Source organism: Protopterus annectens, chromosome 4.part0 (assembly GCF_019279795.1).
Source record: "Protopterus annectens isolate FY-2018-M chromosome 4.part0, PAN1.0, whole genome shotgun sequence".
Taxonomy (NCBI): Eukaryota; Metazoa; Chordata; order Ceratodontiformes; family Protopteridae; genus Protopterus; species Protopterus annectens.
In genome coordinates, this window is record NC_056733.1 from 626,864,025 (window position 1) to 626,887,054 (window position 23,030).

General features: G+C 41.9%; 1 protein-coding gene across 1 annotated transcript in view; it reads right to left on the reverse strand.

Annotated features, from left to right (window-relative positions):
- The window catches only part of CIT (citron rho-interacting serine/threonine kinase), a 3,433,971-nt gene that overhangs the window by 3,255,385 nt on the left and 155,556 nt on the right, over positions 1 to 23,030 (reverse strand). Inside the window, exons 6-7 of the mRNA XM_044069760.1 lie at positions 20,133 to 20,275; positions 9,601 to 9,691 (exon numbers count right to left, since the gene is read on the reverse strand). Of these exons, the coding sequence (XP_043925695.1) occupies positions 9,601 to 9,691; positions 20,133 to 20,275 (234 nt within the window). The remainder of the gene's footprint in view (positions 1 to 9,600; positions 9,692 to 20,132; positions 20,276 to 23,030) is intronic.

Sequence of the window (23,030 nt, forward strand, 5' to 3'; positions counted from 1 at the left end):
TGTCTGATAATTGCCCTGAAGGCCACAGTGGAAGAGGTGTAAACTTTTTTCCGCAGTCTCTCCATTACTTTGTTCTCTCTATCACAGGGCAGTAAAGAGGAAGTGGGCAGTAATTTGAATGCCTTATCTGCAGAGACTGATATGGTAGCTGGGTCTGGAGAAGGGGCTTTTAAGAGGAATTTATAGAGTCCTCAGGCACCTTGTAAAACCTATCAGGATGCTTCGGAGCAAGAATCTGAGAGTCTGGGCATTTAGATGCATCTTTAAAGACATCCAGGAAGGCTGGCAAAACCAGGGGAATGGCAGAAGGGGATGGAGAATCCATCTGCAAGAGATCACATCTCTTTTGCATATCCGAAACTTGACGGCAGTCCCACTTGAGAAATACTTTCATTTTCAAGATAGTTTCCCCAAAGGTAATATCCTATCCAGGAAAATCCATACCATTAGACTCCTCCTCTGGAGGAGCATAACGCAGAGGAGAAGCTATTTGGGTAGAGTAAGCCAAAGACTCATCGCCTAAAGATTCCTCTTCATCTAAGGAGGTGTTAGCAGATGTCCTTCTGAAGGGAGTGGATGGAGAGAGGGCCCGAAGGGAAACAGAAGGAGAAGGCTAACGCAGAGCCATGAAGGCACTGAACAGGCAGTGTGGAAAGGCCTGCCAATCAGGAGCAACATGTTTAGATTTTTATAGTTTTTTTTTCTTGGGAGGTTCCATGTGATGGAAGGTGAATGGGCCCAACATTGGCCTGCACTCCATGATTTCTGTATGCACATCCTCCAGCACAGTGATTTGGGTGATGCCACGTGGGCCTTCAGAAATTACAAGCTGTGGTTCCTCCCTTTCGCCTGAGTCGAACGCCTGCAATTCCCTAGTGGATATGCTGGTGGACTCCTTCGGGGCTTCCCCTGTGGTACCTGTCGAAGGGACATTCACAGACTCCCGTACAGCCCCTGGGCCTACATCAGACACGGGAAGGACACCTGGAATTGAGGGTACAGCAGGAAGATTAGGCCAAGGTTTCTTGGCCTTTTTTGATTGTGGCTTGTCTGAAGTACCTGACGTAACCTCCATGTCACATGCTAAACATTTAAGATGTTGGTTTACTAAGTAAAGCTTAAAGGAAGCTAAATGGCTCCTAAGAGTTTTTGGGACAAACAACTTACAAATAGTGCAAGCAGTGTGGTCGTTGTCTGGGCCTAGATGGAACAAGCAGAGGTTATGGGAGTCCTTATGTGGAATATGCCTTCGATGCTGACACTTGCCCTTCCTAGTTGACATGAAATCCCCCAAAAAACAAACAGTTGCCAAAATTTTAAGAAAGAAACCCCCCTATGGGGTACTTGTCTGAACCACTAATCTGGAAGCGAACGTCTGCAGCAGGTGATCAATCAGCTGGCAGAAAAGGTCTGAGGTTGATATGTGCTGACATCTGCTTTATGGGTTCATAGGTAGGTACTAGGCTATCTGCCCAAAGGCATTTATAAGGCTAGCCAGAATGTGTTGGCTTTCGCCGCCCCCTTAGATTAGTTCCCGCCCCCTTAGATTAGTTCCCTGTGCCTCTGTCCAGCAGAGACATTAAAGTGATTCCTAGGGTAAACTTTCTGTTTCCCATCCACTCTTCAAGGTTTTTCTTTTAGAGGGTTAGCGAGGAGCTCTGCCTAATGTAGAGTGGAATCTAGTTCCAGAGCATGGGAAGTCTCTGGGACAGGAATCAATCCCTCCAGCACGTCCTATTTATTGTTGTGGTGAGGTTTAGCTCCCTGGAGCATGTGGCTCGAGGGGATATGGTTTTCTTTAGGTGGAGCATGTCCATCAATTCTGGGTTGGACATGGCCTTGTATGTCAGGCAGAGATCACCTCTGAGTAGGCGGTATGCAACAGAGTACAGCTGGAGTTTCTTCAGTCGAGCTGCATTGGGCATCTGCTTGAGGCCAGTGATCCTCTTGGTGAGGTACTTCTGTGGTCTTTCCAGTTGTTGCAGGTGTCTTGTAAGATACATCCCAAATGGGGCATTGTACTCTATGATGGGTCTGATGAGTGATGTGTAGAGGGGCCCAATGACCTCTTTCGATCTGGATGCAAACCCTTTTGTGACTAGGTGGGCCACATAGAAGGATTTTCTAACCACTTTGGCAATGTGATCATCAAAGGAGAGGTTACTAACTACATGGGTCCCCAGATCCCTTATTACATCTTCCGTATTTAGGGGGCTACCACCTATGTGGTAGTTTGTGGGTACTTTTTTTTCCAAAGGGGATGACTATGCACTTTTTGGCATTTCGCTTGAGGCCATGGTTTTCACACCAGGTATCTGTCTCAATGAGACCCTTTTGGAGGATGTCTGTGTCAGCCGGAGAGTCAATTATAGCCACTAGTTTGCAGTCGTCTGCGAACTTGATCAGCCATAGTCCTCCTGTGCTGGCCTGCACCTCTGAGAAGTATATGCCGAACAGGAGGGGTCCTAGGACTGAGCCCTGGGGAAAGCCACTTGTAACCGGTTTAGAGTCAGACCTAGCTCCCGCAACTCTTACCATGTGGGTTCTGTCCATGAGCCAGTTGGCAACCCATCTCGTGATGTAGGGGTTTATGTTCAGGCTGGTGAGCTTGTCTATAATACCAGAGTGGGGAATGGTGTTGAAGGTCTTTGCGAGGTCTAGGTAGGCTGTGTGGACCACCTTTCCTCGTCTATAGCCTTGATAACGGTGTCAAAGAAGTCCACCAGGTTTAGGAGGCATGATCTGCCCTTAACAAAGACAAACTGGGTAGGGTCCAGTGTTTGGAGGTTTCCAATGTCTCTGTTAATGAGATCCATGAAAATGTGCTCAATAGCTTTGCAGATCAAGCTAGTCAGGCTTATAGGGCGATAGTTCCCGGGGTCTGTTGTGGCTCCACCTTTGTGGAGTGGAATAACTGTTGCTGTGTGCCACTCTGTGGGCACGTAGCCTGTGGAGAGGCTGACTTTAAACGGTGTGTTTAGGTGAGGGGTAAGTTCATCTTTGAGCTCATGTAGGACACAGCCTGGGACACCGTCCGGTTCCATTGATGCTGTATTTTTGGCTTGGAGAGGGCTGTTTTAACCCGAGTGTCTGTGATTTCAGGGGCACTACATTCTTCTGTATATTATGGGCTCTTTTGGGGGTGAGAGGGGGGTGAAGTTTGTACTGAACCTGTCTGCCAGGATGTTGGCGATGTCGGTCAGTTCAGTGTATTTTGAGCCATTCTGCACTAACTCTGAGCAGATCTGAGAATTGCCACTTAGATTCTTAACATAGCTAAAGAATGCCTTGTGGTTTATCTTTGGGAGTCCTTGGCAATTTTTCTTTCGAAGCTAGCCTTGGATGATTTTATGAGGGAATGTAGTTTCTTGCTGATACTGATCAGGGATGTCTTCCATTCTTGGGATTTTACTCTTTTCTTTACTAGTTTCCTCCCTCTATTGTATAGCCTGTTTATGGCAGGGGTCTACCAGACTGGTTTCCTTTTCTTGGAGGAGTGAGTCTTGGTTTTGCTTGGGATAGCACGATCCATGCATTCTTGTAGGTGCCCGTAGAGTGCATTAGTAAAGGATTTTGCAGCTTGGACAGCATTATCCTTTAGCACAGGGGCTTTGAAACTTCCCACCTCGGTCTTAAGTAATGTGAAGTTTGCTTTTGAAAAGTTTTTCACGGTCGTTTCTTTGAACGGGGGTGGTGGAGGAATGTGGATATCCAGAGTGATTAGTTTATTGTCAGATCTAACCAGCGAGGGGTTGCCCTCTTGTGTGGAATACGGGTCTGCCATGTTGGTGATGACCAGATCCAATATGTTGTCACCTCTGATGGGGGTTGTTGACCAGTTGATCCAGGGCATTTGAATTTATAAATTCGAAGAAATGTTGAGCAAGGGAGTTTTTACTCGAGTTCTCCCAGTTAATGTTTGGGTAATTGAAATCACCCAATATCAGGGTGTTTGGTAGGACCTTTATGTTTCCCAGTGTTTCCAGGAATGCAGAGTGGGGGTCCTGGGACATGGTGTGTGATCTGCAGCAAGCTATAATTTGAATAGCAGTTTTGCCCGTTGTTAGTTGCACGTGGATGATCTCTGAAACATAGTGCTGTGCCACTAACCTGGAGGTGTGGGTACCCTTAATGAATATGGATACTCTTCCGCCTTTTGTATTTCGGTCCGGGTTTTGTGGCCGAAATGTATGGTATGAGTTGTAGCCTGGTAGTTCTGGGGTGCTCTCTGGAGCCTTAAACCAGGTTTCTGTTACTGCACATATATCGATTTTCTCCATACTGAGGAGTGCCTCGAGTGTGTGCATTTTGAGGTTTAGACTTCTGGCATTGAGTAGCATTACCCTCAGTTTTTTTGTTACTTGTGCTATTTACGATGGTGGGTTTGTCTTTTGAGCCTTGCCTAAAAAAGGCACTATGTGGGTGGCAAGAGCTTTGGCCAGTATTTGAAAGCAAGGGTGACAGGTGCAAGCAGTCTCTAGCGAAGCAGTGTGGCTTGTTGAGCATGTCATCCCAGGCTAACAGACACTGGATCCCCTTTGAATGACACCAGAAGCTTAGCCAATTGTTGAAATTGATATTTTTTTCTCTATACCGTGGTATCATTCTTGGTGAGGCTAGGTTGCTACTAATGGTCAGGGTCATACCGGCCTTGGCTATGTGATCAGAGAGCTCCTCCATGTCTCTTTTCATGTAGTCCAGGGAGGTACGGCTCAGGTCATTCACACCAACATGGACAATGACAGAGTCATATTTTTACTTGTTCTGGAGTGACCCGAGTGCTTGTGTTATGTGGCGGACCCCGGCACCTGACAGGCAGCTAACAGTAACCTTCTCCTTGTTCAGCCTAGTGAGTGGGATATCAGTGTGCCTCACTATATAGTCACCTATCACTAGTGTGTTGGGTATGTTATTTTGCCTTAAGGGCTGTGATTGTGTGGCACACTGGTTTTGTGAAGTATGTGTTTCATGGTTTGTGTTGAAGGGTGGAGGTTGCTCGGATGTCTGCTTTGGAGGTCTCTGTTGCTTTTAAAGATTTTTATTTAGAGCCTCTGTGTATGTTTCCATGTATTTATGTGTCTTTGTTGCCGGCACTGGTTTCATAGGTCCATGTGAGACTGGTGGTGTGATGCAGGTAATTTCCTTCTACTCTTGACTGCCTGGTCCAGTCTTGGGGTGAGAGAGCTTAGCCTCCAGTTTGGGTGTATAATTGCATCTCTCGCATGTATTAATGTTTGGTGGAAGGAGGAGAGGGTTATACCAGACGTCTCTCTATTGTCAATGTACTCGACATGATATGCGGCATCGCATGTACCTTACAGTAGCATTTAGATTTTTGTATATTGGCCAGATGTACGAGTCAGCCGGAGGTGAACTCCCCAATGTGATGAATACTGGAGCATATGAATAGACGGACATCCCTTGGTTATAAGGGCCACCTCTGCCACGAGGGCAGTGTCTACCTTTTGAGTTCTCTCATCTGCCTCTGAGGGAACTTCCTCCACCTGTGTCTTGAAAAGATCCTTGGGATTTTTTGAACCATATTTTACTGCTGCCACGATGATTCCTTGAAAAGAATCTTTGAGGGGTGAGAAACGTATGCCAACGGCAGAAAGAGTCTTTCCATCCTTCTATCACTTGGACAATGCATCTTTAACCTTGGGGCCAAAAACAGATGTGCTGTCAAAAGGAGCATTGACGAACAAAGACTTAAAGGGCTCCACAAAATCACATAAGCGCATCCCAGTGTCTGTCCTAATGGCAACACCTGAAACTGCTGTCCTTGAGGTTCCTTCTGTTACATTAAAAATGAGCCTCATGGAGGAGTTTGATATCGACTGCAGGGAAGCCAACTGAGAGGTGACAGATGCTTTCTCCTCTCTCCTCTTCAGAAATGGATCCTGAGAGGGTATCTCATAGCTCCTTAATCAGTTCCCTCTGTAGTCTTGTGAAATGTGCCAAATAGATCAGTACCCTTAAGGCAAAGGTCACTGAAGCATAGACATACTTTCAGAATCTGTCCATTGTCCAGGACTCCTTGTTTGGGGGATGAGCAGAGAAACTTTCTTCCGCAAGTTCCTTCTTAGTGGCGCCTCTATCCTCTACAGCGGTCATGATTTTATCTAGCTTCCTGGGGATTGGCTCAATGGTGTCTGGATTCTGCCATGCCCGCTGCGAGATCAAGTTAATGAGCTTGTTGGCGTGCGGGGTCAGCCAGGCAGTAGACTGGCCAGTACTGAACGCCTCTAGGAGTGCAGATTCCCCTGAAGGGTTGCTGGGCTTCCAGCCACCTGGTTTAAGATCTCCAAGATGTCTCTGAATAAGAAATTATCAGGAGGTAACTGTGGGGACCCTTTGCCAAATCAAAATCTATATCTTCGGTAACAGATTCAGGAGAATCTAAATGCTTCCTCTTGTATGTTATCTTCTTAGGGACCTCCTCAGTGGGGTACTCTGGTGAGGTATCTGAAGAAGTGGGGATACCCTGATGGAAAGCCTGGGGTTTCAGTACAGACTGCCCAGTGGAGAGGACAGTTGAGAGTCTAGACAAAGAGAGAGTACAGATGTAGACAGAGGATCAGAGGGGGTAAGTGCCATCTGAGTCAGGAGTGCAGACAGGGCTGCCTCCATGACCACAAATGCAGACTGCCAGGTGAGGGATGGGACCCGAGATCTGAGACAGCAAGTCTTTGGTCCACGGTCCCTCCCTGGCCCAATGACAGTCCTCCCAAAGCTGAATTCGGAGATGACCTGAACATTGAGGAGGCTCTGAGGTGTATAGACTTGCTCAGAAACCATCAGAGTCGAATGAAGCACCTCGGACTCCACAGGATAGAACTGGCTCTGAGAACTCTCCAGATCCGACTGACCTGAAGAGCTCAGAGCTAGCTTCGGATCAGATGACAAAAGGTTTCTCGGATCTGAAGCTGAGGGGCCCAGCCGACTCAGATCCAAGGGCTCCAAGACCTTGAAAGTCAGAGGAGGAACTGGCAATGGTGGAGTATTGTAAGCACAGATCTACTGACCCAAAGCGGTAGGAGCCAGAAGGATCACTGACAGGATCTGCGCAGAGAGAATTTTTCTCACTAACCTCTCCACATCATCTTCCGTAAGGCTTCTGGAAGAGCGAGTGGACATCCCTAAAGGAGATCTTGGCCTCTCTAAGAAGGGGGAAGGAACTCTGGAGGGAACTGGGTCCACTGAGGGAGTATTTTGTTCTGGGTAAAACTATCACCACATCATCAGGCTTTTGTATTGGATTCGAGGAGATCTGAGCTGAGGTGTCTTCATTTTTTAAACTTTTCGAATCTAGAGACAGTTAGATCCAAGGATTGTTTCTTCATATGTCTCAGATCCAAGGATAAAATCAGATCTGTAGATTATGGTCTTTTCTTTTTCAGAACTGAGGTAACAGATGGATCTGAAACAGACCTTTTCAAGGATTTCTCCCAAGACTTAGAAAAAGTAGATGAAGTGTTTGTAGAAAAGGGAGATATTTTTCTTGATTTTTCTTTAGAAGCTTCAGATAAAGCCTCGCTAAAGGAGGACAGAAGTAAAACCTTCAGTATTAATTTGTTCTTGCATTCAAAGAGAGCCCTTGGGTTGAACACATGACAAACTGAGCAATTCTTGGAGACGAAGGGGTCCAAGACAGTTTACGCAAAGTGCATGAGCATCAGAAAATGGTATTTTCTGACATTTTCCACACTTTTTAAAGCCTGCCAGGCTTTTATCTTTTTCCGACATCTTAATAAGCAACTCTAATAACTATAAGAACAGTAAGAATCACAGTAATACACTCCAAAAACAAAAACTGTAATCTTAAGAATAAACTTTTTAAGATTGTAAATTGTCAAACTACATCAGAAAAGCTATAAAGGTTTTTTTTTTTGTTTTTTTAAGTGAAAAGAGGAAAGGAAAGAGAAAAGCTACCTACACATGTAGTTAAGAACTATGATGAGGGTAGACGAGAGAAAGGGAGAAAAAAATACCATCTATAGTATTTCACAGAGTATGCTAGTACAAGAAAAGACAATCGGAAACAATGCAACAAGAAATACAACAGTAATAAAAGCACACTTATCTAAATTTAAAGCTCAAGAGAGTAACAACCACGTCTTTTGCTGGAGGCAGCAAACAAGACTAGAAGTAATTGCGGTTGGTGGATTCTGGGTAAGGGAAACGCTCAAGATTTCCAAGTTGGCACAAACTTTTGCAACGGCCAAGTCGGATCGGACAGTTCAGATCTGAACCCATCAGTTGAGGAAGAATGAAAACCGACATCATCAGATCTGTAATAATTCACAAAATAAAGAATTAAAGCTGTAACAATCCACAAAATAAATGATTGGGTAATACAGCCAATAAGGCTTCAATGACCACAAGTAGCAAGTGGGATTCAGACAGACCGGTCCTCAGCTGGTGGCCTTGGATACAACAAGCAGCTCTTAAATGGTGCGTGTGGGTACAGCAATAAATAGGTCCCTGACTGTTAGATACACCAGGGTGACTGGTGGGGATTGATATTACAGGAAATTGATAAAGATATTGACTAGAAAACAGCAGCAAAAGCAAAAATGTGTCCTAAAAGGAAGAAGCTGACAAACAGATGGACAAGTGAAAAAAAAGCCTGACATTTGGGTAGCAATACTGAAAAAGAACTTTAATTTAGGACACAGGAATATCCAATACAATAATAAATGGTGTCACAAATTAAAGTGTCAAGTTTAATTCTGCTCTCTGACTTACCTTCTGATGCAAAAGTATTTTTGTCTGCAAATCCAATAACCACAGTTCTATTAATAGTCCAGCTGTTGTGTGAAAGGCATCAAGCAACCTGAAGAAGGCTGTCAGGGTGGAGGTTTATAAATCAAACAAATTTTGGCAGGCTGTCTTCCTCTGAAGGACATCTAATAACCTTCTGCAGTACCAAATGATCAAGGGACTGTCCATCGTTAAACATCAAGGAGAAGGCTTTGGATGGAAGTCAGGTGGGAACACTTGTATGGTGCGCATCCATATCAAACATCTTTGTGTGTGGGGGTGTGACAAAAGACAAGCAAAAATGAAAGCAGGCCTCCATCTGTATGACAGCTGCAGTTGCCCCCTCCCCCAAGATTCCTAGTTCTTCTTGGCTCCACCCGTACCAAGGATTAGATGGGAGAAAGTGTGATGAAACAGCAGGAACAGCTTAAGTTGAACCTATGTGCCACAGATCAGCAAAAGATGGGAAGCCTAAAAGCATCATCAACTGGAGGACATATGGACATAATCCCTCAGCAGTTCAGTTGGTGGCAGCTGATGTGACTATAAATATCCTGCAACACTTATCAAAATGAGGTCTTCAAGTTACTTTACATATGTTTAATATTAATCATTCAACAGTTTATTTTAACTGAATACAGTCTGCGAACATTATGAAAGACAGAACAAACAAAACTTAAGCGTGCTGAAATTCGCTAGTGCCAGGCCAAATTAACCCTTATTCTGTATAAATACTGCTTCAGGTTTCCCTTGCAAACAAGCCATGCCTAAAGAAACTGACATGGACAATCAAAATAAATAAACGTGCCAGCTGTAGCCCAAAGATAAAATACTTACCTTCTTATCCACAAGTCTGGCAACAGATCCAAAATCTGCTAATTTAAGATGTCCTGTTCGGTCAATGAGCACATTTTCTGGCTTGATATCTCTAAATGGAAAAAAAATGCATCCATTATTTGCTTCTTTTGTGCTACAATCAAAAGGGCACATGCTTGTACTCAATGAGCTCCATCTATTAACACTGACAAAACTGAAAGTTCATATCTGGTATAAAAGTACTTCAACCTGCAGGCTAATGCGCTACAAGGACTGCCAACCACTGCCCTAGAATAAAGAGATTTTAAATCACATGGGGAAAATATATCCATCCAGAAAATAAAAAAAAAAAAAAAAAAAACACCACATTCATTAAAATGCCAGAAGACTAAAACAGTGTAGCACATTAAACCATCTGGTACACCTGGTGGCTTCAAAACAGGATAGGTTTGCAGTAAACAAACAAATGGGGTGGGCTAACTGGAATGCAGTGGAGCAACATTTGGGAAGGGTCAAGCCTGAGGATTCCAAGCAACACTGCAGTGTTATAACAGCCATATACATATGCAGGTTCTACTTTACTAACTTGGCAAGAGAAGTCGTACTCTTCAGTCACCATACCGAAGACAATACACGGTCACACAAATTCAGGTTATGATAATTATCGATTGAAAGTGCCTACATAAACACTGCATATAAATCGTATTGCATGGGCTTCACTGTAAAGTCTACTCAGCATTTCACAGGCTATCATACTTTTAGTGGGCATTCCATGTTAGAATTGTTTTAAAAAAAATAAGTCAAGCATGGACAGTGGACATATCCAGCTCCCACAGTACACAGAATAGCCTCAGTACCAGATATCAAATGATATATTCGGTTTGATTTTTAATTGGCAATATGTCTGATATTTACCAGTACATATTAGTGAGTCTGCTAGCAACATATCTGACAATTGGGTCCAAAGTCTGCATCTACACACATACATTTGTTTACCTATTCATTTATTAGCAATTGTTTACTGGGACAGTCTAACTGAGCCCTACAATACCCCTTTTCAAATAGGGCAATGGGAAAAAATCTCCAAAAAAGTGGTCACCCCCTCATTGGTCAGGTCTGACCATAAGCAAATCACCCTTGATATCCACATCCCACCCCCACCCACCAAATAAGGAAACGTCAAAAAAAAAACTTCTCCAAAGCCAACTTATTGCTACTCAAGTCAGATGTGACAAATTTCATGACACCCATGCAGATGGGAGCTGAAAGTTCAAATGCTGACTCCTACACTAAGGCACTGTACGAGCACATCCACTCGTGTATGAATCGTCCCATCCCAAATAGAACCAAGACGGTCCCTCCAAAAAAAGGAAGCCAATCTGGTGGTCCCCTGCCATAAACAAACTATACAACAGAAGAAAGAAACTGTTGCAGAAAAGAGGAAAATCCCAGGATGCAAAAACTCCCTTACCAGCCTCAGTAAGAAGCTGAGATCTCCAAAGGATATTGGCAATACCCTGGCAGATCGATTTAGTGCCAACTTCACCCCCCTCTTCCCCCCCCTAAAGGGCCCATCTCAATACCAAAAGATTGCCAAATTCCGGTAATCACAGCCACACAGGTCAAAACTGCACTCGCCAAAGCTAAGAATACAGCATCCATGGGACCAGATGCCATCCCGGGCTGTGTACTACATGAACTACAAAATGAATTAGCACCTCACCTAAGTGTCATGTTTAATCATAGCCTCACCTCAGGATTCGCGCCCACTGAGTGGCGCACAGCTACAGTTATCCCACTCCACAAGGGGGGATCCACCTTGGATCCCGGGAACTACCATCCCATCAGTCTGACGAGCCTGATCTGCAAGGGCATGGAACGCATCATCATGAACTTATAAACAAAGACACTGGCAACCTTCAAACACTGGACCTCACCCAGTTTGGGATAGTGAAGGGCCGATCGTGCCTCCTGAACCTGATTGACTTCTTCGAATCAGTCTCTAGAGCTGTGGACGAAGGTAAGGCAGTCCACACAGCCTATATGGACCTCGCCAAGGTCTTCGACACCATCCCCCACTCTGGAATCATAGATAAACTTACTAAGCTGGGCATAAATCCCTACGTCACGCGATGGGTTGCCAACTGGCTTACGGACAGAACCCAGACTGTAAAAGTAGCCAACTCCAAATCCAGCTCCAGACAAGTGACAAATGGAGTACCTCAGGGTTCAGTCCTGGAACCGCTCGTTTGGTATCTACTTCTCTGAAGTACAAGCCAACACTAAGGGACTCTGGCTAACAAAGTCCGCAGATGACTGCAAACTGGGAGCCATTATTGAATCCCGAAATTATGTAGATATTCTACAAAAGGGCCTTACAGAAACAGATGCTTTGTGCCAGAGCCATGGGCTCAAGCTTAATGCCAAGAAATGTATAGTTATCCCCTTTGGGAAAAAACATGTACCCATGAATTACCACACAGGTGGCAGTACACTAAACACAGAAAGTGTGATGAGAGACTTAGGGATATAGGTGGACAGTGGTCTCACCTTCAATAACCACATCATCACAACAGTCAGGAAATCCCTTCTATGTGGCACACCTCATCACTAAGGGCTTTTCATCCAGGAAAAAAGGAGGTCATTGTCCCACTGTACTCATCCCTCATTAGACCAATTATAGAGTACAACGCCCTGTTTGGTATGTACCTCACAAGACATCTGCAACAGCTGGAAAGGTCGCAGAAATACCTCACTAAAAGAATCGCAGGCCTAAAGCAGATGCCCTATACTGACCGTCTAAAAAAGCTCCAGCTATACTCTGTGGCATATCATCTACTCAGAGGCGATCTCTGCTTAACATACAAGGCCATGTCAAACCCTGAGCTGTTGGATATGCTTCACTTAAAGAAATCCAATCCCTCAGACCCACATGCTCCAGGATCTAAACCTTGTCATCACAATGAACAAAACATGCTGGAGGGATAGGTTCCTGACCCAGAGACTCCCCATACACTGGAATAGACTGCACATACATGTCAAGCAGAGCGCATCCTTGGCCCTCTTCAAAAGGAACCTTGACAACTGGATGGGAGATAAGAAATTTACCTCAGGGATCACGTCAGTCACCCTGCTAGACAGGGGTCTGGGGAAGTAAATATTGTGGGAAGAAATATCCAGGGAATTGTTATGGCTAGGCTTGTATAGGCCCTAGGGCTGATAGCCTAGTACCAACCTATGAACCTATAAGTTATGGCTTTTTTATTTCATGTAAGAAGTTATATAAACATGACAGCATATCAAGCTAAATGTGTACACAATATTTACAATTATGAAAATACACAAACATTATAAACAACCATGATGGTAAACAGCGTTTGCAGCTGTAGTAAAAAAATGTTATTACTCAAAAACAAAAGTCAGACTTAGAAATAGAAAAACATGCTAGCAGAAATGAAATCCTCTGAAAACTGGCGATAAGGCTGCATCATACTTACAGCGCTATTGAGCCAAATTAAGTATCACATGCATTATTTGGAGCTATGAACAGGAGGTCTAGTCTAGACAGCCTGGCACAACAGTAGAATAGTTTAGATTTTGTCTAGAATGAGTGAAAATGGGCCTTTTCTGGTATTCATGCAGTTTCTGGATTAACCTGGACAGGTGGAACCGCACTACATCCTAGTGTTGATTTAGAAAGTTTTTAGTTTGGCTTTGAAAGCTTGAGGCTAGCTGCCCTAGTGTCAATGGAAAACATATTTGGGAAATTAATCAGAAAGTATTCAGGCATATAGCTATACAGTAGGGTTGAATATTAGAAATGCATGTCACCAGCATACACATGTACCATATCAAAACCTGATCGGAACATGTATTTAATAAAATATAAATATCTACATAACATCCATAAAGTGCTACTATTGTCCTGTGAATTCTGATGTTATATGCATAACGTTTATGCTGTTTGACTAGGCGGATTAAGGGCACACACAGGTATGTTATCAGTGTAAGAGGCATACATTTAATGCAGTATCATTGTATGCAACCTTTACTTTATATGTACATTCACATTAAAATGTCATGCATATACCATATGAAATAACCTATTACATATCATTGGTATTAATAACTAATATCATGGATGGCAAACAGTACTGTTCATTTTATAATAAAATATAGTCACAGTCTCAAGTACTGTTTCAACACAACTGCAGCCCAGGAATTGTCTTCAGATCAAAGCACAAATACAGGAGGCATATTCTGGTAGGTCAGGAAGAAACATTGGCTGGGATTCCAAGAAAAGTTGCTTAGTACACAGCAATCACATGCACTGGAATCAGCAATGCACAGGCTAATAGTGATTCATAGTCTTATGTCATGTATTGTTGTAGAGTCGAAATGCGCAATAGAATATATTTTCTCGACAAAATAATGACATACAAATGAAACACATTAGTAAAATCGCGCCCTAACTGATATTAAATGTATGCAAGTTGAACACAGTCATGATTCATAGTCATCTACATAGGAAATTAAGCAGCTGTGTGTACCAAGTTGTAAAAAGGACAAAGCTGTCAACAAACATTGTTGCATTTAACAAGAACGCCTGGGTTTGCAGCTGAGTAGTACAGTCCTTAGCACTGCTGGTTCCTACTAGCATGCATGCAGAGCCAATGTAAACAGCAATGCCAGAAAACAATATCACAATTTCACTGATCGAGTGATTAATGATTTCTTTGGAGTTGATTAGGACATTTTATGGATCTTGACTGGGTTTATATCACTCATACACTGAATCAACAGGAACATAGGTTCTACATACCTGAGGAGATTAAGATATACATAGTTCTTTCCATGCTAGCTACTAGCCTTTCAGAGACCAATTGGTAACACGTTCAGTATTTCAAAAGACAATGCACCTAGAATACTCAAAGTTCTTTAATACATTTCCATATTCGGAGGATCATGTATGGTTTCTTTGCACATCTAAGGAAAGAACTAACACTGCACACCTTCTGTGTCACTGTCTGCCTCAATGAGGTACTGAGTGCACTAACAGCACACAAGTAGCAATAATGGCTCCACCCAGCCCACAGTCACAAAGGTGTGTGAACAGGAAAGTCTACTATTCTGTGAGCTGCCAGGTAGTGAGCGAGATGAAACTGGAGTCAAGGTGCCCACACAGCATCCAGGCAGTTTGCATGATGCACTAACCATGTACACATCTCAGCAGTATCACAGCTTCCCAAGTACTGAAATTACACAGGGCCAGCTACTTGTTAACTGCTGGCACTGTGGCTACTGCTAACGTATATAGCTACATCTCTGGTGTGTCCATATACGCTAACCTCCCACACACATGTGTATACACTGTTGCAGGCAATGCTGGAGGTCTCCTGGAGCCTTGGCTTATGACATCTACATAAAATCTAAAGAATGTGTCAAAACAGTTTAAAATCACTCAAGCGCAAACCTGCAACAAAGGAGAAAAAGTGCTGAGGTTATCCAAAGCCCAAATCCAGTGCCTTGATATGTTGGGGGGCACTCCCTTATGATCCTGCCGCAGCACTGCTGAAGTTCCCAGTATGATGCATTGCATGCACCATAATATAATGGTCAAGAGATATGCAGGGCAGATCCAAGATATTGGTATGGGCAGAATGCACATGCATACAAACTCACACACTCACAAAGCCAGAAGGAAGGCAAAGCAGCACCATTTTTCAACAAGTGTATTGGGGAATAGCAACAACCATCAGCCACACAACCGCTACCCCCAGATATTACAGACAGTACACACAGCAATACAGGCAACATGGCGACATCTATTCAGATGAGCAGAGTGAAAACAGGGTGTGACACAGATCAAATATAATGTATGCAGTGTGTTAGTAACAGACTATGCTGGTCAGCCACAATGCGCCTCAGACATTCCAGCACTGACCATACTTGTGCACAAGGGGCTAAGGATAAAATACTAAATCTATACACACAGTTAATTGGAGAGGGCACATCGCAGGAGTCTAAGACAGGGATCTCAATGTGTCACGTATTCTATTTCTTATAATTACATCCTGCAATATGGTGAGGAGACTCACTATGTGACCATGGCCAGATGTTGGAGTCTCTAGCTGAGAATACCCATTATGTGATCATGGCCAGATGTGAAGGTGGGAGTCCTGAGTTGATGAGTATCTTGTGTTACAATTTATTACTATGATGTATTAGGAATGCCATTATATGACCATGATCTGTAGCCATTACACTGACTGGTGCACTACGACTTGTAGCCTGCCCCCACATAGTAATAGTGTGTAACTGCAGGACTGTGACCCTGATGAGGTTCATTCACAAGGTGTCCTGCCAATTAAAGGGGCCTCTCATGACAAGGTCTAACTGCGTGAAATACATGTCCAGACAGAGGTGAGGACTGTGTACTCCTAAACGCCTCTTGTACACTTTCCCCACCAACAGACTACACTGCCAGTGAGTGTGATGTGATGATGTCATTAGCAATCCTCTGCATGGACACAGATATAACAGCAGTGTGTGCCACCACAGAGATCATAAGACTAGCTGCTACTGTGTCCCTGGTCTCCATGTCTTTAAAAATGCCATGTACCAGATGTTGGACTAGATGCTACTGCAGCATATCTGCTGTGTGATCCCAAATGCAGCATGCATGTCAGGAGATGCTTTTGACCTGTGATGGCAATGACAACCCTTGCAGGGCTGTAACACAGTTGGTATGCTCACCTAAGATGCAATGTGTATATCTGCTGCCACAGAGGAAACATTGTTGGTGGCTGAAGCCAAGGGAGATTCCTCCCACACTGGGAATACAGAAAAAAATCTTGCCGTACAGCACTCGTGTGGACTAGGTCATACCTTCAGCCCGCATTAAGGGTGAATGTACATCAATAATGAAAATGGACAGCATCAGTGTCAGACACTGACTTGAATATTTATGTCTCATCATCAGCCCCACATTGGGTGCAATCATAATCCTGTCACTGCGTCTCTATATTTACAGGCATCATCACAGCAGTCCACTGCCTATTAACAGTTACAAAAACACACAATGGAGGGAACACAGCCATCTATTCCAAAATACTGGAGATAGAAAACAGCCGCCTAATGCAAACCATCCTCCTGTGACAAGCATGGTAAGTGTCCATGAAAAATATACCATACACTGCCAACCTCCCTCTGCTGCATCCTGACATGGTTTGATACCAGATCTATCTAAAAAAATATATACCCAACAATTGCTGGTGTCAGCCTATGGTGGCCATATGCAATGCAACTGTACAGAATTTTGCTGTAAGAGGAAATAACATGGAGCGTCATCTACTGACAGTCAGCAAGGGTGTTACCATCCTGATGTCAGTGTCCATTCATCAAGGAATAATCCCAGACATAGTGTTCCTTGCAGGGATCCCCAAAACTTCTCTGGCTTTCCTCACCCTGTGGCCAACACCACAGCTGTGACTTTGCCTTAACAGTGTAGCATTGTGGTAACATGCTTATGACACTACTGTAAAGTGCAACTGCAACGCCCATGACTTTTATGTCCTGGACCACTGTGTCGCATGAAGTCATGTATAAAAGCTCGTCATCAGCATTCCCCTTTCCCTAAAGGATGCATCCATTTATCATAAGTGCTTGTAGTACGGTATCATTTTCTGCAGAGCTGAAATTGTTCAGCCTCTGCCATTCACCTCAAACTATGGGCATGCAAGCACCTGTGAACACATGATACACAGCTAAAGACTGCATACTAGTGGGGCTCAAGAGCAACTACAGAGAAAGGGGTAGCCTAAGTAAACCATACAGTAATCAAAGGAACAGCTGTGTGGTTAGGTGGTATGTCAAAGCTGTACAGACACAAAGGAATACATACAGAAGCTGTAAGTGCAAAACAACATTTTAAGGGTATAGCAGGCACACTTCCTGCTGACAGCTGGGGTTAACTTGTTAACAAGCATTAGTATGGGTATGCTGCAGGATGCTGGGGGGACATTTCAAGACCTACAACTGCTTTACACAAGTGTAGACCAACATGTACAACTTTTCATGCCATAAGAATACTGTAACAGTGACAGGCATGTACAGTGACAGACTGACATGATACCACAGGCCACCTTTTTGCCAGTGCCTTCTACAAATATAACACATTTGCATACTTATTCCTGTCACTAGTTTCCTGTCATGTGACTTGCATTAAAGGAGTGCACATTCTTGGCAAGGTAGACAAAATACAGCTTCCCACCCTGTATCAGTCTAAATGTGCTTCTCCACAGAATGTCTGTATGCCAATTTGAGACAGTTCCTGTGCACAGCATCATGGGAGGAAAAGCTTAACCTACTAGTGCATGTGGCCTTGGGAAGGAAGAGCACAAACATCAGCAAATTACACTGATCATACAAGGGGACTGTAGAGTGATGCCAGTATGAGGAATCTCCAGAAAGTCATACAGATCCATTGGATATTATAGTGCAGAAAATGCAGAAAACTGAAAGCCCTGCCCCTGTTCATTATTGATGTACATCAGGAGACTAAGACAGGGATCTCAATGTGTCACGTATTCTATTTCTTATAATTACATCCTGCAATATGGTGAGGAGACTCACTATACACATTTTACACATCTTCCACAGTCAGTCAAGCACTGCTCCATTGAGGAGTCAAAGCATGGTAAAACAGCTAAACCCTAACCCCCCCCCCACAGACACACAGACACACAGACACAAGCATAGATCAAAATATTGAGATATTACACATCAATTACTGCTGTGTGTACACCAGGTTCTTGGATGATATATGTATATTCTGGAATAGGACAGCTGATAAATTAATGGAATTTACTGGGCATATACAGAATATGGTACCTTTTTGAAATTTATTTATTACACTTTAGATGAAATGACTAATTAGTTACTCATTAAACTGATAAAGGATAAGGAACAGGAGACTTTCCAGTCAAGGATTTATTGCAAAAATACTTTTTCTAATTCATATTTATTTTTTACTATTAAATCACTCTTTCATCAAAAGAAAAGCATCATAAAAGGCCAGCTGGTTAGACTGGCCTGTATGATGTCTGAATACGAGTTTTTGGAGAAATGTGATAGGTTCCCAAGGGAATTGGCATTGTTTTTTAAAAACTATATTACTGGTGTCTGGGGTCAAAATATATCCCTTTATTAGGAAGGGAAATGATTACCTGGTAGACAGAATAAGATTAGTTAAGATAAAGCATTTGTTTTAAGGTACAATCAGAATGTGGGGGTGATAAGAAATCTCAATCACTGGGGCTTTTTCACACATTTCCCTGTGGTTTCTAGTAAGCTTTTTGGGAAACTGAGTTTTATATACAAAAAAAAACAGAAATGTTGAGGAAATGTTAGAAAAAAATGCAAATATTATAAGTAATAAACAGTAATGCAACTTACAAATATGGGGATGCCACCAATGTCATTATATTGCAAACACAGATCAGATTGTCCTAGGTGTTACAAATAGAGACAAATGGTACTAGATATTTGAACTCTTCCAGCAAATGAATTGTATATATTGCTGTATATATATTACTTGCTGTCAAAAGTGCCCCTCATTTTATTTTAGGAAAATCAAATCTACTTCAAGACAGAGAATTTATGGGCACATGTATGATATTGTACATCAACTGGAAATGAATACACCTTACAAATGTGAAGAAATGTGAATTTAGCTTGTTTAAGTGTTTTGTTTTAGAGCAAATAGCATGGAATTTCAGAGGCAGGCCATGGGAACTAATAATGAGTATAGAAAGCTGTTTAAATTAAATGCAGGTTCTGCTCCAAGTTTAAATCATAAAATTCATGTTTTAAGTGTGCTGAAATTAAGGGCTGCTAGACTGTAATGATGTTTCAAATGTATTTTTTAATATTTTCATATTTAACAATACTAAATGTGTCGGGTTTTATACTCGAGATGTTTAATATGTATAGGTTTGTGATCCATTGTTAGATAAGAGTATCAAGTGACTACCATTTATGTACAAATGCATGACATTTTTAAGTGATGAATGTTCCAAAGTCTTTGTGTGCTTAACATACATAAATTTCTTCATGTTTACTGTGTGTTCTGTCTTCATTTAAGCAGATATATCTTTGCTTATTGGTTGTTTTATCTGCTTTTTTGCCACATTACTGTTTGATTTTACACAGACACAGGAATGCACATGTGCGAACACACACATACACACACACACACACACACACACACACACAGATGATGAATTAGAGCCAAGACAGCAAGACTAGCAGATGCAGTAACATGACTTTCACTCAGAGGAAAAGTCAATGAACATTACAGAATTATAGTAGCTGGTAACCTCTTGCGATAATACACATAACACATGTAAGAATGATCTGAATGTGACTGCTAGCACCACAAATATATAATACTAATATGCAAATATAGATGCACAGGTATGAAAAACAGGGTACCTGGAGGAATAATCCTAATGGAAATCAAATGGGAGATGGCGCACAACATGGTCACTTACCTGTGTACATAGCCTAGCTGATGAAGGCTGTGTATAGCCAGCACAAGTTCTGCCAAATAAAAACGGGCCATTTCTTCATCAAACTGGTCATCATAGCGATTAAGTAAGGCAAGAAGGTCCCCACCGGGCTGATATTCCATTACCTAAAAAAAGGAGGAGAAAACACATGAGCATCATCCAAACACATTTCTCCAAAACACTCACCAATACACATGTAAAGAACCAAACTTACATGGCCTAAAACTAGCTACTTTGATCAAAGCAAAACTCCTAATGCATTGTTACAATCTATTTGAAGTGAAGTAAAGCTGCTGAAGTGTTTGTATATATTATACACATGTACATAGTCACTGCCATTTTTAGAATAATATATGGTGTTGCCATATGTACATAGTCACTGCCATTTTTAGAATATTTGGTGTTGCCCTTTTAAGACTGTACATATACCACAACACATTGAATGACAAAGTTAAATTCAGTTGGGTGTGAGTCACTGAAAAGCATTCTAGCTGAGCAGCCATGCCTTAACAAATAAGTTATCTGTTTATCTAAAATGTCAGTATACACCATCAGTTAAGACTAATGAGGAAGATAACTGGGTAACCATGAGCCTACATTGTGACACAATCATTCCATAACACATGGAATAATATGCACATAGGGTCATAGGAGATTACTAGGCCAACAGCCCTAGCTGCTCCTATACTCTTAGCCATATTTATCCTAAGTTTCCCCAATTGTCGATGGTTAGGTTAGTGAAGTTTGCAGTAGTAAGGGTTTATGGAAGTTAAAAACATCTGTGTAGCATTTCCATCAGTCCCGGGTCAGAGACCAGGCACAGGTCACACTTTAGCAACCTGTAGGAGAAATAATATAGTGACAGGGCTTTTAGTCTTTCCGCCCAAGACTTGTTTTGGGTAAACTAATTTTTTGGTGAGAAACCTTTGAGGTCTCTCCAATTGTTGCAGGCGCCTGGTGAGGTACAAGCAAAAGGGAGCAATGTACACAATTAATGGTCTGATGAGGGCAGAGTATAAAGGAATTATAACATCTTTAGATCTATGTATGCAGTTATAGGTTATATATATATATATATATATATATATCTATATATATATATATATATATATATATATATATATACATACATACATACACATACACACACATACAATCTACAAACGCTATACATTTTTATTTTATTTTTTGTCCATTTGATAGGAGTTCATGTGGTGCTCCAGTTTTATGATTATATTTGATATTCAACAATATCAATTTGTTTACACTATTTGTATTTTATTTTAAATTGAATTCAAAGGTCTTAACCAATGTATGGATTTGTTTTTAACGTGACACGATGGGAGGTGCATTTAATTTGTTAGGATACTCGAGTTTAATTGAGTCTGAAGAAGACTTGTGGCGAATGCCTGAAGAAAGCGCTAAATCTTAATTTGTTTGTTCAGCGGCATCTATACAACTTCATTCATTTTATCAGTTTTGGATTGTGAATCGGTTACTTTTAAAAAAGTATTATAGACAGAGAACAATATGACGGTAGTGGAGGAGATTTACACAATTTGTTAGCAATAAAGAACTAATATGGCAGCTAATACTGAATGCCTGGAATCACCCTGGTATTAATGATTTTCTATTTTCAATGTATTAAAATTTAGAGCCAATAAATTTTAGGTGAAACTTTTAAGAGGATAGTATTAATAAGTTTTCAACTATACTATGTACTTTTACTGTGATGAATTAGACATCAAAGGTATTTACAATTGTGTGAATTTACCATCATTTGTATTTATACAAATGCAACATTTTTAAGATTTTATTTGATGATCTTTTATTGTACAGTTTACTATCACACATTAGTTTGTTTTTGATTAAACTAATTGGCTAAAGTTGTTAATTAATTAGTGTTGAATTTATTGCTTTTTAAAAGCACATTGATGGAAATGCTATACAACTCTGAGGAAGTCCCATGTGTAAGGGACGAAAGCTCTTAGTTGTACCAAAGAAAGGAATTTTTCACTTGTGGAGTTTTCTCATGGAGCCCAGCTATCCATTTTCTTTTCTAAATTTGTCTACCGTGTTTCTCGGTGCTTATCATAACCTAAGCTGATAATCCTTCTGGATACACAACATGATATGGTAGACATAGTAAACAAGGTAAAAAAAATGAATTTGTAAAATCTCCCCATCACTTCATATATCATCTAAACATCAGTATAAATGTTGCCATTCAGATAGCCATTGGTTAAGGACGAGCCTCAGAAAAGGAATCACTGCCTGTCAGTTTGGGAGTGAACTGTGAAATTAGCTGAAGTGCTCTGCACCGGAAGGGCTTCATCTGTCTCCCCAAGAAGATTAAGTACTGAACAGAAAACTTTTCTTTCTCACACAGTTTTGTAAGACCTCTTCAAATTCTACAAAAATAAGGACGGTTTTGCTAAATGTCAGAAGTCTTTACAAGATAACTGCAATTTACTGCATTTCCTTTGCCTGGATAATGTTGACATCTGCTCCATTATTGTAACACAGTTGTTGTGTCTTTCGGCTTTTCCCAGTTAGGGGTCGCCACAGTGGAACTCCGGTCCGCTAATGACTGGTAGATGATTTTTACGTATCGAGTTACCAGCCCTGACGCACAACCTTCAACAAAGGTACGCCCATTCACGCATGTCTCCACGCAGAAGACGCTCTAACTGGGAATCGAACCGGACAGCGTCTTACTGTGAGGCGACAACGCTACCGCAGCACCACCACCGCGAGTCTAACATCCTAAATATACATCACAAATTCCAGTGTATACATTATTTCATATATTCAGATCTACTGGGATAGGTGGCAGTACCTGACTTTGTAAAAGAATTTCTAAAGGCCAGAATCAAAGAA